This window comes from Sciurus vulgaris, assembly GCF_902686455.1.
Source record: "Sciurus vulgaris genome assembly, chromosome: X".
NCBI classification, from domain to species: domain Eukaryota; kingdom Metazoa; phylum Chordata; class Mammalia; order Rodentia; family Sciuridae; genus Sciurus; species Sciurus vulgaris.
This window is the reverse complement of record NC_136471.1, coordinates 4,216,282-4,232,460: the sequence shown is the minus strand read 5'-3', so window position 1 is coordinate 4,232,460 and position 16,179 is coordinate 4,216,282. Positions and strand designations below refer to the sequence as shown.

Here is a 16,179-nt window from a genome sequence, read left to right as displayed (position 1 = left end):
TCTCCTCTTTTCTAGGTCCTTAGGATATAGCAATTTCAACAACAGACAAAAATTGTTTCTTTGTAGAGTTTATATTCAACTTGACTATATGGATATTATTCTACAAATATATGAATTTTCAAAAATTTGTCAAGATGAAAGAGAAAACCTAAAAAGACCAAATGTCAAGGGGAAAAATGGATTAGTTGTTGTCCAAAAATAATCAAGGAGACTCAATCCACTGGAGAATTATTTCAATTCTCAAAAGACAGTTAATTTCTCTACTGTTAAATATTGCAGAGCAGAGAAACAAGAACAATTTCCCACTTGTTCTCATGATACCTTGAAAAGGTAACACAGAAAAAGTACACTATTGTCTAAATTCACACGATTATTGATATAAAAGGCATAAATAAAACAACACATCTAAACCATAGGGGGCTTACACAGGATTACCTGGATACTCTGTAGTTAAAATTTACAAAATATTAACAGGTTAAAGGGGTGGAGACATCTCAAGACACCAAAACACCCTTGATAAAAATTAATATCTGAGTTTTTCAAAAGCCAAATCCTTACTAAAAAGGAACAGAGATTTATCCTTACCATGATAACACTGTGTAGCACAAGACAAAGTCAAGAGCAAGCAAGGAAGGTAGGCATGGCAGTACATGCCTATAATGCAGCTACTTGGGAGACTGAGGCAAGAGAATTACAAGTTTGAGGCCAGCCTGGGTAATTTAGGGAGACTTGGTCTCAAAAGAAATATTTTAAAAAGGATTGGGGTTGTAACTCCATGGTAGAGCACTTGCTTAACTTGCAAGGCCCTGAATTCAATCCCTAGTACTAAAAAAAAAAAAAAAAAAAAAAAACAGAAAAGTAAGGAGACCCATTAGGACCACTACTACTTTAATAAAGCCAAGGATGTGGTAGCCAGTAGAAGAAGGTAAGAGATTAAAAGGAAGGGGAAAGACAAAAGCATCACTATTTGTTGGTGATATGATTATATCCCTAGGAATGCCCAGAGAATCAAGTGAAAAACTAGGAGAAATTAAAATATGGTTGGACAACCAGTCACTGTGGGAACACACCTATAGTTCCAACTACTTGGAGCAGGAGGATGGCTTAAGTCCAGGAGTTTGTGGCCAGTCTGGGCAACACAGACAGACACCATTCTCTATAAATAAATAAATGAAATGTTCATGTAAGGTGGTTGGTAATTAAAAATATATACAAATATCAGTGGCTTTCTCAGACATCAACAATTATCACCTAGAAAATGAGGCAGGGGGAGATTCCATTTACAACAGAAATAGATCAAGAATAGATATTATAAAGCACTTGGGAATAATTCTAACAAGCAATGTAGAGAATGAAGATGAACATTATAAAACACAAATATAAGAGTACGAAATAGCTACCTTGAGTTTAGGTGGGAAAAAGTCAATACTGTCAAAAATAAATAAAAGTATTAAGAGGTGATTTTCCTAAAAACTATATATACAGCCAATGCAACTCCAATCAAAATCTCAATGGAGGCTGAGTATATGGCCCAGGATATGTGAGGCTCTGGATTCCAGTTCCATCCTCAGCACAGACAGACACACACACACACACACAAACATGAAATCTAAATGGATTTCACATAAAAGAAAAAGTACTTGGAAATTTAACTGTAAAGTATATGAGGAAGAAATGCAGAGGGAAAGTAAAATTTTCACAAAAAATAAGAGTACCTTTGGAAAGGCCTATCCATAATTTCTACAATTCATTATTAGTAAGAGCAATATCTATATGCATTCTTAAAATTATAGAATATGTATGACCCATCTACATCATTGACTGGGTTTGCAGACAATGCTTCATCCCAATATTGTATCAAAGGTCCTTGGAGCTGTTTGGATGTCACTAGTCTAGAAATCTCCTGCCACCAACTCTATGTAATGAGTTCTAAAGCCCCATTACTTCCTTTGCCTGCTCTCTACTATGGTAATTCAAGAGGCTCCCTGCATATACTCTTCTAAATAACAACTCTAGAATGAGAAGTAAGAGTTGTCCTCTTCCTTCCAATTCCACTCCCCAGAGAGATCACTGGTGTGAATGGTTTGATACCTACTACTGCAACAATCAACTTTTAAAATTATAGGTTGAGTATCCTTGTCCAAAAAGTTTAGGACCAGAACTGTGTCAGATTTCAGAGTTTTTCACACTTTGGAATATGTGCATAGACATTTCAGATAACAACATCTCCAATCTGAAAATCAAAAATCCAAATTTTAGTTCATTATAAATTTCAGATTGTTGTATTAGAAATGCTCAATCTGTACTTGTATCCTAGTGGCCTTACTCAAAGCTTTCAGTACACCAATGGGACAAACACAGAAGCCACAGTCTAGTTTGAGAAACTAAAGGGAGATTTGAAGGACAGAAATGGGGTATTTAGAGGAGAGATGGTGCAGGATGAAGGGAAATGAGCAAGTTGTTGGTAAGTGAAAGGAAATGTGAAGGAGGGTTGATTAAAACTACAGAACAGCTGGGTACGGTGGCACATGCCTATAATCCCAGTGGCTAAGGAGGCTGAGGCAGAAGGATCACAAGTTCAAAGCCAACCTCGCAACTTAGTGAGGCCCTAAGCAACTCAGTGAGATCCTGTCTCTAAATAAAATATAATAAAAAATGTCTGGGGATGTGGCTGTGTGGTTAGGCACCCTTGTAGTCAATCCCCATTACCCTCCCCCCAAAAAATATCAGACATGATGGATCTGATCAGTCTCTTTTCTTGAGGAGGACTTACTATTGAAGAATAACAAGTTCACAAAGAAAAAAAAAGAAAAACAACCCATGAAGGACCCACAATGAGGTTGGGTAAGGACAGGGTCTACTGATTCTAGTTTCATACCCTCTGCACTAGATAGATTTTCACTCCAGAACACATGGTCCAATAAGCACAGGAATGGAGAAGGTTGAACTTCATTAGTCACCAGGGATATGTGAATCAAAACCGCAAGGAGCTACCACTTCACACTTACTAGGATGGCAAGAATCAAAAAAGGAAAAGAAAAAGAAATGCTGGTGAGGATGTGGGGAAACTGGAACCCTCATCCACTGCTAGTGGAATTATAAAATGATGCAGCAGTTTTGTAACACAGGCAGTCTCTTACAAAGTTAAACATAGTGTTACCACATGCTTTGGTAATTCCCAAGTAAAACCTAAGTCCACGCAAAACCTAATTCCACATAAAACCCTATACACAAATGTTCATAACAGCATTATTCATAGCAGCCAAAAGTAGAAACAACCCAAATGCCCATCAAGTGAAGAACAGATAAACAGTATGTAATTGTCTATCCATGCAATTGATCACCACAGATATTCTAGTAAATCCATGTCACAATGGTCTATACCCATGCCTGGTCAATCCCCAACTCTAGGAAAAGAATCCATCCTCTCGCCCCACTGGGCTGGGAGTTCACTAAAGCAGGGCCAGTGCTTGCCTGGTCTCCACTGTCCCAGCACCAACCAAGGTGCCTGACACATAAGCAGAACTCAACTGACACTTCCTGGAGGGAACTGACTGGCACACAAGGACCCCACCACTGGCCCCACTACATTCTGGAACAGTGCCACAGAAGCACACCAGAGACCCCCCACCGAGAAGGCCCTTACCATAATTAAGCAGAAACTCCACCGTATTTGTAACACAGAAGTTCCTCTTCTTGTCAGAAAGCTTTATAACAGAACATCAGCAAAAATTTCTACAAAAAACTCAGTGTGGGATAGGACTTCCAATTTCTTGTGAGGACTAAGTCACTCCATCTTGCAAGAACTACGTTTGGCTGCAGACTTCATGATGTTCTTTTTGCTTCTGTCATAAAACCTCTGACTAATGTAAAAAATGGGATAAAAAGCACTTTCTGTGAACTCAAGAAAAAATGCTTTTATGTATATCCTATAAAAATGTAAACCTCCAGGCCCTGTCTCCCCGTGCCTTGGGTATAAAGTTCCAAGAATTTCTAGACTCAAGATCCAAAGAATTTTAGGTGACAGCCCCTCTGGACACTGCATCCAATAAACCTGCTTCCTGAAAATTCCCTGGGTGTCCAGCCTCATCTGTCCTACATCCTCTGTGTTGCAGAAGAAAGTCTCATATCACTATGCTGACTGGCACTGGACCAGCTTCTAGTTCAGGGTATGTGACTGGAGCCAGGTCCCAGGATTTCTTGGCAATCATGATTTCTGAATTGGCTCCCTTTATCTGTCTCCTCCTCCACCGAACAGGCTGAGGCCATCAGGCGGGAATGCACCACATACCCCCTCAGCCATTCCATGGGCACATGTGATGATAATGATAACAAGAGTTAACATTAATTAAATACTAACTAAGGTCTTAGATCCCCCTCTCTCCTGCTTCTTTCTGCCTGCTACCCTGTAACCAGATAGCTTACACTCAACCAAATATCATGCACAAAACGAACACCTAGAGTCAACATAAATATTCACCAAAATCATATATTCAAAGCAATTTTAATTATATAATGAAAAATTCAAAACATAAGGCTAAACAGATAAACAGGACAAAGACATACAGTGTGTGTTTCTATTAATGGCAAAATCGATTATTTGGAACAACTTTCCCATTAAAAACAACTCAAGTGCAATTTTGGTGCTCTAAAGCACAGCAGGGGGACCACAGATAACTACAATATACTGTATAATTTTTTGAAAAGCTAGAAGAAAGGATTTTAAATGGTTTCACCATAAAGAAATAAATGAGGAGATAGATGTGCTTACACTCACTGGAATCTTAATCAATGTACATACATATTAAAAATCACATGGTACTTCATAAATACAAATATGCATAATTTGTATCAGTTAAAAATAAAATTGTGGGGGGGCTCTTATCTTGAATAAGTACCAAAAAAAGTGTGTTTTTTTTTATTTTATTTTGACTCAGGGTCTTGCTGAGTTTTTGAGGCTGACCTTGAACTTGCGATCCTCCTGCCTTAGTCTCCACAGTAGCTGGGACTACAGATGTGGACTACCACACCTTGCCTAAACTGCCTAAACTGATTTTTAAAGCATCATTTAAAAATATTTTAAAGTGCTAAAGAACTGACAAGGTGGTAAAAATAACCACAACAAAACCTATGAGACAGCAGGAAATTCAGAGAGGTGGGAGCCCACACATACCCATCCACTTGCTATAAGGGCATCTGACAAACCATGACTTTGATTTCAGAAACATTCCAAGACAGGCAAAGAGGACTGAAGTCCAGACTTAGGGGCACTAAATGAAGGAATGTAATAAAGTTCTTTCCATATTAACTGGAACCCTAAAATATTATACCAGTGGGGTAAGCATGACTCAGAAACAAACCTCACCCTCCCAAGTTCAACTCCAGAGGACTGCAAAGAAGACTGTCTGGTCCTGATGAAACCAAGGGAAAAGGTAAGAAATCTGTCTCACTCAGGTGGGCCAGACTAGTCACACAGGCAACTAACGAAACTGAACACAAATCTCTGGAAGATGGTATAATTACCCCAGGCTTCAGAGACTGCCTATGTACATATTCAAATGGCAATAAGCAGTACACAGTCCTAAGAAACAAACAACAACAATGGAACTACAACCAAGAACACAAAAAAATAAAGCACTGTGAGTGGGAGCCAACTGGAAAATGAGCCAGAGACTTGACCTGGAAGTTCACAAAAGAAGAAATCAAACTGGATGATAAATAGTAATCAGAGATATGCAAACAAAATCATGATAACATACTACTAGAAACCCACTTGGAGACTAATATCACAATAAACTCTGACAACACCAAGTGTTGCCAAGGTGGTGGCACAACAGTCATTGATAAGCTGCTGGTGGGAAGATAAACAGGTAATCGATTCAGGAGGCAGTTTGACACCACTTAATAAAACCAAAGTTACAAATACTGTGGAATCCAGAAACTCCACTCTTAGGTATAATCCCTAGAGCAGCAATTTTCAAACTATTTGCCCTTACACTAAAAACTGTTGAAGAACTTAAAGAGCTTTGTTTGTGTGGGTTATATCTACTCTTGCTTATCATATTAGAAACTAATTTTTTTTGGTACCAGGGATTGAACCCAAGGGTGCTTAACCACTGAGCCACATCCCCAGCCCTTTCTTAATTTTATTTAGAGACAGGGTCTCATTGAGTTGCTTAGGGCCTTGCTAAGTTGGCTGGCTTTGAACTCAAGATCCACCTGAGCCCCTGGTATTACAGGTGTGCAGCACTGTGCATGGCTTCTAAAACATATTTTTAAAGCACAGAACAGCACACATTCCATCAGCTATTAGAGAAATTCTGTCACACATCACATAGCCTCTGAAATATTCTATAGATTCATCAGAGAAGGAAAGTGCAAAACACAAATGACACCTCAGTGTTACTATGAAAATAGTTAATAGTTGGATTTTGTGGACCCATGAAAGGGGACACATCCCCATGAAGGCTTCCAGGCCACAGTTTGAGAATTTCTGCCCAAGAGAAACTTGGGCACATCAGCATAAAAATGCTGGCAGCACTGCTTGAAATGGCCCCAAACTGGAAACTATGCAAATGTCCATTTATAAAAGAATGTATTTGTATAAACCTCCAAAATTTGTGGTATGTTCAAATAGTGGAATACATAGCAATGAAAATGAATGAAGAGAGCTACATACAACAGATCATCAACAACAGTGGGGGAAAGACACAAAACACAGATTACAGTCAGTGGAATTTCATTTCTATAAAGTTAAAATGAAAGACAGGAAAAACTGAGGCTGGGGTATATAGCTCAGTGGTAGAATGCTTGCTGAGCATGAGTAAGACCATAGACAAGATCACAGATTCCATCCCCCAACCATACACACAACAACAACAACAACAACAACAAAAACCAGGTAAAACTACATTACTTAGGGTTGCATACATAGGCAGTACAAGAATGAAGTAAATCAAGAAAATAACCGCCCTAAAATCAGGGTAGTGGATACCTCTGGGAGGTGGGAGGACAGGTACTGTGATCAGGAGGGGAACATAGGAGTCACCCAGGTGTTCTCAACATTCTGTTTTTCTACCTGGTTGATGGTGATACAGGTTTTCACTTTACACTTCTCTGTTATTCTGTACATATAAGCCTTGTACATTTTTCTATATGTTCTATTTCACAACAAAGGAAGAAAGGGATATAGTAGTCAATTTAACATCAGTAACTTGAAACACATATTTTCTGCATAGAAAAAACTATTGAAATACTGAATTCCAACATGGTACCAGGAGTTAGCCCTAGACTATGGGGTTTGTGTTTTCTCCACACTTTTCTGTATTTTCTACATTTGCCACAAAGAACACATATTACCCTTGTAATCATGTAAACATTTGGTATTGTCAGATTTTATTATAATTTTTAGCCTACTGAAGGGCATGTAATTTTATCTTGTTATAGTTTAATTTGCATCTCTCCAATTACTAATGAGGTTGATCATCTTTTCATATGTTTATTGTCCAATTTGATCTCTTCTTTTATGAACTGCCTGAGTATGTCTTTGGTTCATTTTGCTGTTTACTCTTTTTCTCTGGCTCTCAGAAAAAAAATCAAACATATTAAAAAGGACAAGGTTGTCATCTAAAATGGAAACTAATAAGGTTCAACATGAAACAGATGAGATGAGCCATCTGTGAAAATCTGGGCAGAAAAAAACTAACTACCTGAGGAGATTGGTGACAGACCTGATCTAACCAGGAGGAACTCAAAGCTCATTGAGTTTAGGGCAGATTCCTTGAGTCTGTGGAGCTGATGCCAGTTCACAAGGATTGCCTGTGATTTCCTACAACACATCTATCCTGAGGCAAAGCGAACATGATAAAAAATTTAAGTGATTCATGAAGAATACTGAGAAAAGACAGGGGAACTACAAAGAATATGGCTGTCCTGGGCTGGGGGTATAGCTCAGTGGTAGGTACTTGACTAGTATGCAAGAGGCCCTAGTTTCCATCCCCAGCACTGAAAACAGAGAGAGAGAGAGAGAGAGAGAGAGAGAGAGAGAGAGAGAGAGGGAAACAGAGAGAGAGAGAGAGAGAGAGAGAGAGAGGGAGATATCTTCTCTATAGCAGTTGTTTTCAACCAAGAGAGGATGTAGCCCTTTAGGGCACACTGAACAATGTCTGCAGTCATTTTTGGTTGGCAAGACAGAGGCAACTTCCTCGCTGAGGCCCCAGACACTACAGAGAAAAGACAAGCCATCCCTACTGCATTCTTCTGAATTCTTGACCTATGAAATCTATGGACATAGTAAAATGGGCATTGTTCAAGCCACTGGGTTTGCAGAGGTTGGTTATGCAGCAGATGACAACCGAAAGAGAAAGGGGGCCTTCTAGTCAGATAGCACTGCAGTAACAGTGGAATCCTCATGTCTCTTAAGACATACATGACAGTTATTATGGATTGTTGCTTCCAAAGCTGTCTGGACTCTAAGCTCTTGGAGCAAGTGCCTGATTTAGCCATGTTTCACCCACAGAGTGGTAGAGGGGTGAAACGCAGAGGAGACCTCACATGGGGCCTGCTTTAACACCACTCATTCAGGCATTAGCAGATATGTAGTGGGCTCTCTGTCTGACTGGTATGAGCTGCATCAGTGGGTTCCCTTGCCTCCCGGCTTCCAGTTGGGTTTAGGTTCCCTCAGTGTCTCAAAGTGTCCTTAGGGCAAAAGAAATACCTAACAGTTCCATCATTCCAGGCTAGATGAAACGGGAATAAAGGGTTTTTTTAAATATATTTTTTAGTTGTAGATAGACACAATACCTTTATTTTATTTATTTTTTTCTGTGGTGCTGAGATTTGAACCCAGGGCCTCACATGTGCTAGGCAAGCACTGTACCACTGAGCCACAACCCCAGCCCTAAAGGTTTTTAAATATCAAAATGAGCCCCAGCTGGGTCTTGGCACTGTTACAGTGGTAATGAATTCCACACTGCAGCAATACTTTCTGCAGAGGGCATCACCTATTATTTGGAAAAGAATTCCAAATAGATCCACTTAGCAATGCCAGCCAGGTGTTTTCTAGTCTCTCTTTGAACAGAGGTTCACTGAATAGAGGCCTCATACTTGCAGATTAAACTACCACAGTTTTCAAAGCTATTTTATAGCTGTACGAAGCTAAAAAAAAAAAAAAAAAAAAAAAAAAAAAAAAAACAGAGCTCAAAAGTGGTTGAAGCTAGAGAGGATTTCAGGTGCACACACTCCTGCCCTGGTCCTCTGCCCTCACCAGGCTTGGGAAACAGGAAGTCAGCACAGGCAGGGAAAGCCACATAGGCAGCCAGAAAGGTGAACACAGTCTTCCTCCTCCTCCTCTGGCAAGCATGGCTCAGACAAATGAAACCTATGGTCTGCTGGCCCTAGACCACAGATCTAGAACCCCACTGCAGGTAGCCTACAGCAAGAGCCACAATCCAAAGCAAAAAGCAGTCTAGTCTCCTTGTTAAATAGTTCTGAATCAAACTAAGTAACAGAAACCCAACTGCTCTCCAAAGTGTTTCTGAACACTTGCTGCTGTGCCAATAACATTTATTTCAAAATCCTGAAGTTAGACCATACTGGTGATTGATTTAAACATGTGAAATTACAACAATGTAAGGAAACATCACATACTCAGTTTTCAAAGATGAAGAGGATGTTAATATCTAATCTTAGTTTCTTTTTTGTCTTATTTCTGCTTTAACAAAATATAATAAATTTAAAGATTTAAAACAATGCATTTTTATCTTAATAGTTTTGGAAGTCAGAAGTACAATCTGGGTCTCACTGAGCTAAGATCAAGATGCCAGCGGTTACTTCTGGAAGCTGCAGGGGAGAAACCAATCCTTGCTCTTTATGGTTTCTAGAGGCCACCTACATTCCTCAAGGGGCTCCTGGCCCCTTGAAAGCCAGCATTGGGTCAAGTTGCTTTCTCATGGCATGGCTCTGACACTGACTGTTCTGCCTCCATCTTCCATATTTAAAGAACCTGTGTAATCACATTGGGCCCACCTGAATAATCCAGAATAACCTTATTTTAAGGACAGACATCTAGCAACCTTAATTCCCCCTGCTTCCTCAAGTAATTCCCCTTCGTGTGTAAACTAACTATGGGAAATATTTCACTGTCAGCTCTTCAAAACTGTTTATGATGACTTAATGCTTTCACATGAAAACCACAATTCACCCATCAGTCGACCTCTCAGTCGGCCTCAGGAAGTGCCAGTTCTGGATTGGAGATCAGGAACCCCTTGAGCCAGGCCCCTCAGCATGTAGAGCAGGAGAGGAATATCATGCAAAGTGCAAAATGGAAGAGTGTAAGCAGCAAGAAAAGCAAAAACCCCAGGTGTGGAACAGAGCTGGGAACAGGAAAGTCAGCATATCTGGAAGGCATCTTTTCTGAACTCACCAGGACCAAGCCCAGCTCTCACACTCATATCCCTCCGAAGAGCCAAAAATAGGGGACTTATTGTGTCACCTCTACTGGGACAACTTCAGGCATTTCCTCAGTGCCTGCAGATGCTGGCTCTTGGATGGTCTCTCTCTCTCTCTCTCTCTTTGTGTGTGTGTGTGTGTGTGTGTGTATGTTTTAAAACATATTCAAAGGACATTTTAGTTAGCTAACTGGTATCTAGTGTGATGGAAAGGATGGGGCTGGGGAGGTGACCTTAACAGCAAAGCACTCAAAGCATGTGAGAATAAAAGGTAAGAATGCTCAGGCCCTGTGAAGTGACAAACTGACACACATAATATTGACCTATAAAGCCATCCAGGAAAGGGAAGTTCTCCCTGTCCCCATGATGCTGGATTCCTTTGGACCATTCCAGTACTTAGGCAGCAGGATAAGCAGCTCAGGGCCAACCCTCAGTGCCCCAGGGGCCCAACTAGCTTAGACCTGATATCTCAAGTCATCTCTCAGGTTTGTGCCTAGATCCCAGTCTGGCAAATGAGCACTGCCAATACCTGTGGCCTGTTGTGGTCTCACCCCTCCTGAACAGGCCAAGGGTCCCGAAGACCAGTCCCAACCCAGGGTCATATACTGCCACCTCTCACATTTGTTCTACTTAGACTACATAGTGAATTTTTGTATGGAGATATAATTCACACCTACACAATTCACCCTTTCAATGTGTACCATTCAGTGGTTTTTAGTACATATACAGGTTGTGCAACCATCACCTCTATCTAGTTCCTGAACATTTTCATTACCCCAAAGAAACCTCTCGCCCATTAAGCAGTCCCTCCCCACTCCTTTCCCCTACTCACTAGCAACCACTAATCTACTTTCTGTCTCTATGAACTTGCCAAGTATGGACATTTTGTATAAATGATGCTTTCAAGGTTTGCAATGTGCATTTTTAAAATGTGGCCTGGCACATCTTTGGTAATATGAGTAATAATCACTAACACTAACACGGATCTCACTCTGCCAGGCACCATGCTGAGCACTTTGTGTATTCCTATTTGTTTAATACTAATAACAATGCTATGAGGTGGATAGTGTTGTTATTTTCATTGTACAGATGGGAATAATGAGGCAAAGAGCAGTTAAGCAGATTGCACAGAGTCACCAGGGCACAAGGCAGGCTTGCTTGATCTGAGGATGGGTATGTCACCTGTACGTGCGTATGGAAATGGGAAGCTGCTATGAATACTATCCACCCACACCATGGAGCTCCTACTCCCTGCTGCTCAAAAGAACCAAAGCACTAAAATACACAGTGAACTGAATACCCCTCTGTAATTAGAACCAGGATGACTTGTTAACTGCCCTTTAAATTCCTGGGAGCCTATGCCTGTCTCTACTTGCCAGAGCCTGGAGGGTTTTCACAAATCATGCCCTGATGTCCCGTGAGCTCTCTGAGGTCTGCTGGGGTTGTTCAGTCGTACCCATTACTGAGGACTAGAACCTAGAAGAAGTTGCACTCAAAGAGAGCCAGCCAGTGCCTCACTGAACACCTGCTTTGTGTCTCTTCATTTCCATACAGCAGCTGAAGCTAACCAGCCAGATTCTGGAGCAGACTGCTAATGCAAAAATCTTATTTTGGAGAAAGACCCAGAAAACTGGGTCCCTACCTTGAAACGAACCTGTATCTGGTTCAGCATTCTTAATTTAAACAACAATAAAAGATCACTGGGTAGCAGTCCTATCTGGGTTGAATCCTGGGTCTATTTCTTCTGAGCTATGTGACCAGGATCCCCTCATGTGGAAGGCAAGGATAATATGTAACCTGCAAAATTATTGGGGCAATTAAAAACAAGTTATGTGATATCTGTGTCACACAGCAAGCATGCAGGAGGTGGTAGCTGGTGGCAAGGCTTCAGATCTAAGAGTGACACATTCCTGATCCCAAGATACCTTTGTGAATTATTAGGCATTATGTGGTTGAGCAAACAGGTTTAGAGAACTCATTTTCCCAAAGCAACTAAGTATTAGAAGTGGAACAGCTCCAGGTATAAAGCTACAATATCTAGAGCTTAAAGGCTGTGTTTGTAGAGTCAAGTATGCCTGGGATAAAATCTTAACTATGCCAATTAATCTTACTGGATGATCTGAGACAAGTTACTTCACCTCTCTGTGCCTCTTTTCTCATTTGTAAAATGGTTGCACTGGTTCTGTCTCCTTCAGTACCTCCTAAATCAACTAGGTATAACTCAAAACAATAAAAAGCTAATGCTTGATCATTTATATTCATCTTTCAAAATTCCATGCTATTAGTGGCAATTCAATCAAATGATTACAATAGTCTCCCTCTCACACACCTTATCTACCATTTCACTTTCTGAGGATTTTCTTTCCATAGTTTCAGTTACTGGTGGTCAAATGTGGACTGAAAATGTTAAATGGAAAATCCAGAAATAAGTGATTCAAGTTTGAAATTGTATGCACTACCCACGCAAAAGTCACTCAGTAGCTGTCCTGGGTTATCACATCAACAGTGGAGTATTGTGGTGCTTGTGTTCAAGTGACTCTTATTTTACTTAATAAAAAGTTGAAGAGTAATGATGTGGCCAAGAGTTAATAAATGTGATGCATCAAATTAAAAGGCTTCTGCACAGTAAGGGGAACAATTAGGAATGTGGAAAGAGAACCTACAGAATGGAAGATCTTGGCCAGCTACTCTTCTGATGGAGAATTAATATCTACAATATATAAACAACTCAAAAAACTTAATACCAAAAATCAAATAAATGGACAAATGAATTAGACACTTCTCAAAAGAAGAAATACAAATTGCCAACAACTATATGAAAAATGTTCAACATCATTAGCAATTAGGGAAATGAAATTCAACTATACTGAGATTTCATCTCACACCAGTCGGAATGGCAGTCCTCAAGAATACAAATAATAATAAATGCTGGAGAAGATGTGAAGAAAATGGAACACTTTTGCACTGTTGGTGGGACTGTAAACTAGTACAACCACTATGGAAATCAGTATGGAGGTTCCTCAAAAGGCGAAGCATGCAACCACCATATGATCCGCTATAGCAATCCTCAGTATTTACCCTGAAGAATTAAAGTCATTACACTACAGTGATACATGCATACCCATGTTTATAGCAGCACATTTCACAGTAGCCAAACTATGGAACCAGTCTAGGTGTCCATCAACCAATGGATGGATGGATAAAGAAAATGTGGCATATCTACAAAATTGAGTTTTATTCAGCCATAAAAAATGAAATTATGACAATTGCAGGAAAATGCATGGAACCAGAGACCATCATGTTAAGTGAAATAGTCAAACTCAGAAGGTTAAGGGTTGTATGTGTTCTCTCATATGTGGAAGCTAGAGAGGAAAAAGGAAAAGAAAGGTGGGGGTAGTTCTCGTGAAAATCAAAGGGAGAGCAATAAAGGAAATGGACCAAGGGGTGGGAGGAGTAGAGACAGGGGGTAAGTGCTGGGGAGTAATATTGGTCGAATTATATTGTTATATGGTGTGCATTTACCAACATATAACCACAAATCCCATCATTAAGTGCAACTATTATGTACAAATGTAGAAATGTAGAAAGAGAAAAAATGAGGCAGCAGGGCATAGGACATGGAAAGACAGATTAACTTGGTACTCCATGGCAATGCTGCCTGGCATACGGTACAAGACGTGGTATATACAGACTTCAGTAATACTTGTGCTTTGAGGCATCCAATGGGAGACTTGAAATGTATCTATCTCCCCAGGATAAGAGGGGCACAACTGTACACTTTTCTTCACAGATGCATATTAGATGGAATAGATTGCATTCTCAAAGTGGAAAATGAAAGAGAAAATTCAAGAACACTTCGTCCCTATAACCTGCTTAATTTTTCTTCATAACACTAACATATATTCTATAGATGTGTGTACTTGTTTATTCCCTCCTACATGGAGGTCAGCTCCAGAAGTCAGTCTCAGTCTTGTTCACTTCTGCATCAGCAGTTCCTAAAACCAAGCCTACCACCTTTGAAGAATGTTGAATGGTTTTTTGTATCAACTCCAGGAGGGTAGACCACAAGAAAACATTTCTAAATCTTTTGCAAATCTACCTTGGCTAGTACTGTCCACTGATTTCCAGTGTTCCCAATATGTAACATAAATCTTAGTAGAATCCAATACCAGGTCAAAGCTTTGTTTTTCTGAGCTCATGTTTTTCACTCGTTGGATTTACCTTCATTGTCAAGAAGCTCAAAGCATGATTCAGTGCTGAAATTGCAGTGTTTCCCTTAGACCACTTTTCTGATGTGGAGATGGGATATAAATAAGTGTAAGAAGATTCTGCTGGTACATGTTTAGGACCCTATTTTTAACCACAGACTGCATTTATTCTAAGACAATGCTTCTTAAACTTGAATGTGCCTTCAAATTACCCAGGGACCTAGTTAAAACGTTAAACAAAACCCTGAATCTGACTCAGAAGGTCAGGAACAGGGCATAAGATGCTGCATTCTAACAATCTCCCTGGTGATGCCAATGTGGCTGGGCCCTGGACCACACTTTGAGTACAGAGTCTAAGAAACTTGCACCCTTGATTCAGCGAAATTTCTCTCTGCTCCTCCTGGGCAAAATATGACCAAAGGCTCGAAACCTGAAGCAGACACCAAAATCACCTAGAGAGCTAGTTACACCTACACGTCGCGCCCTCCACCCTCCACCCCCACCCCAGCCCCAAGGCGATCCCAACACAAGGGTGTAGGAATCTGCCCAGGAAGTTCCCCAGTTGCTTTTGCTGCAGGTGGCCCCACACAAATTTTGAAAATGACTGCTGTTTCCAAGGTTTTCCCTAAGGTAAACTCGTGGGAACAGCTGTTGTCACCAGTGGTGACACCTGCTTGTTCAGGATTTTAGCGGAGTCCAATCTCCTTGTCTGTAGCTCAGCACCAAGAGGGGCCCCATGCCTCATCTCCAGCTACACTGACCGCGGCGGGGTCGGACCCCGCACCTCCGCCCAGCACAGCCTGGCGCGTCAGCCGCAGGCCTGCAAGGCGGGGGCCGGGCCGCTCAGGCACAGAACGACTCCAGGGCCCCCAGGGCGGGGTCCCCACGCGTCCCCCGCACGCCTTACCTCTCTGGACCAGGATGGCCAAGAAGAAAGCGAGGGAGACAAGGACCGCCGAGCGCCAGGCCACCATGGCTGGGACCAGGCGGAGGGGCCCCAGAGGAGGACAGCGCGAGAGGGCCGGAGGGGGAGGTCGAGGAGGAGCAGGAGGAGGAGCCCTGCTGCCACTGCAGGGCCCCGCCCAGAGCCGGTGCGCGCTGCGCGGCCCCGGGAGGGCGGGGGAAGGGGGCGCGCGAGTACTGGCGCCTGCCGGCGACGAGGCTGGGGCAAGGCCGCCGGGGCGGGACCAGGCTTGGGTCTCCAGAGCGGGGCCCGCAGTCAGGGGGCGGGGAGAGGGGCGGAGCTGGCGCTGGGAGGCGGGGCCGCAGGCGCCTAGGTGGGTGGGGCGGTCTGACTTCCAGGGGGCGGCCCGCCGACCCCTCGCCACTGGGTCCCAGCAATTGAAATTAGGGCCTTGAGGGCCGGGAGTAGTGAGTCGCCAGAGGCCGCGGGCGGGAGGCTGCGGCGGCGAGCATGCGGTGACGTCCCCGAAGCCGGAGTGCACTTGTTGGTGCGTCTGCCTGCTGGGTCACCTTGGCCCGGACTCTTCCCCTTGTGGCCCTGGGGTTCTCCCAATAAATAC

General features: G+C 42.0%; 1 protein-coding gene across 6 annotated transcripts in view; it reads right to left on the bottom strand.

The window, feature by feature from the left end:
* CD99L2 (CD99 molecule like 2) overlaps nucleotides 1–15,813 on the bottom strand; it is a 100,265-nt gene extending 84,452 nt beyond the window's left edge. The window contains exon 1 of one of the 6 annotated variants that reach the window (XM_079124320.1): nucleotides 15,564–15,813. In XM_079124320.1, coding sequence (XP_078980446.1) covers nucleotides 15,564–15,630 — 67 coding nt within the window. In that variant the 5' untranslated portion in view covers nucleotides 15,631–15,813. The remainder of the gene's footprint in view (nucleotides 1–15,563) is intronic. The other 5 variants (XM_079124321.1, XM_079124318.1, XM_079124323.1 and 2 more) reach the window with 5 other exon arrangements.
* Between the last annotated feature and the right edge of the window lie 366 nt (nucleotides 15,814–16,179).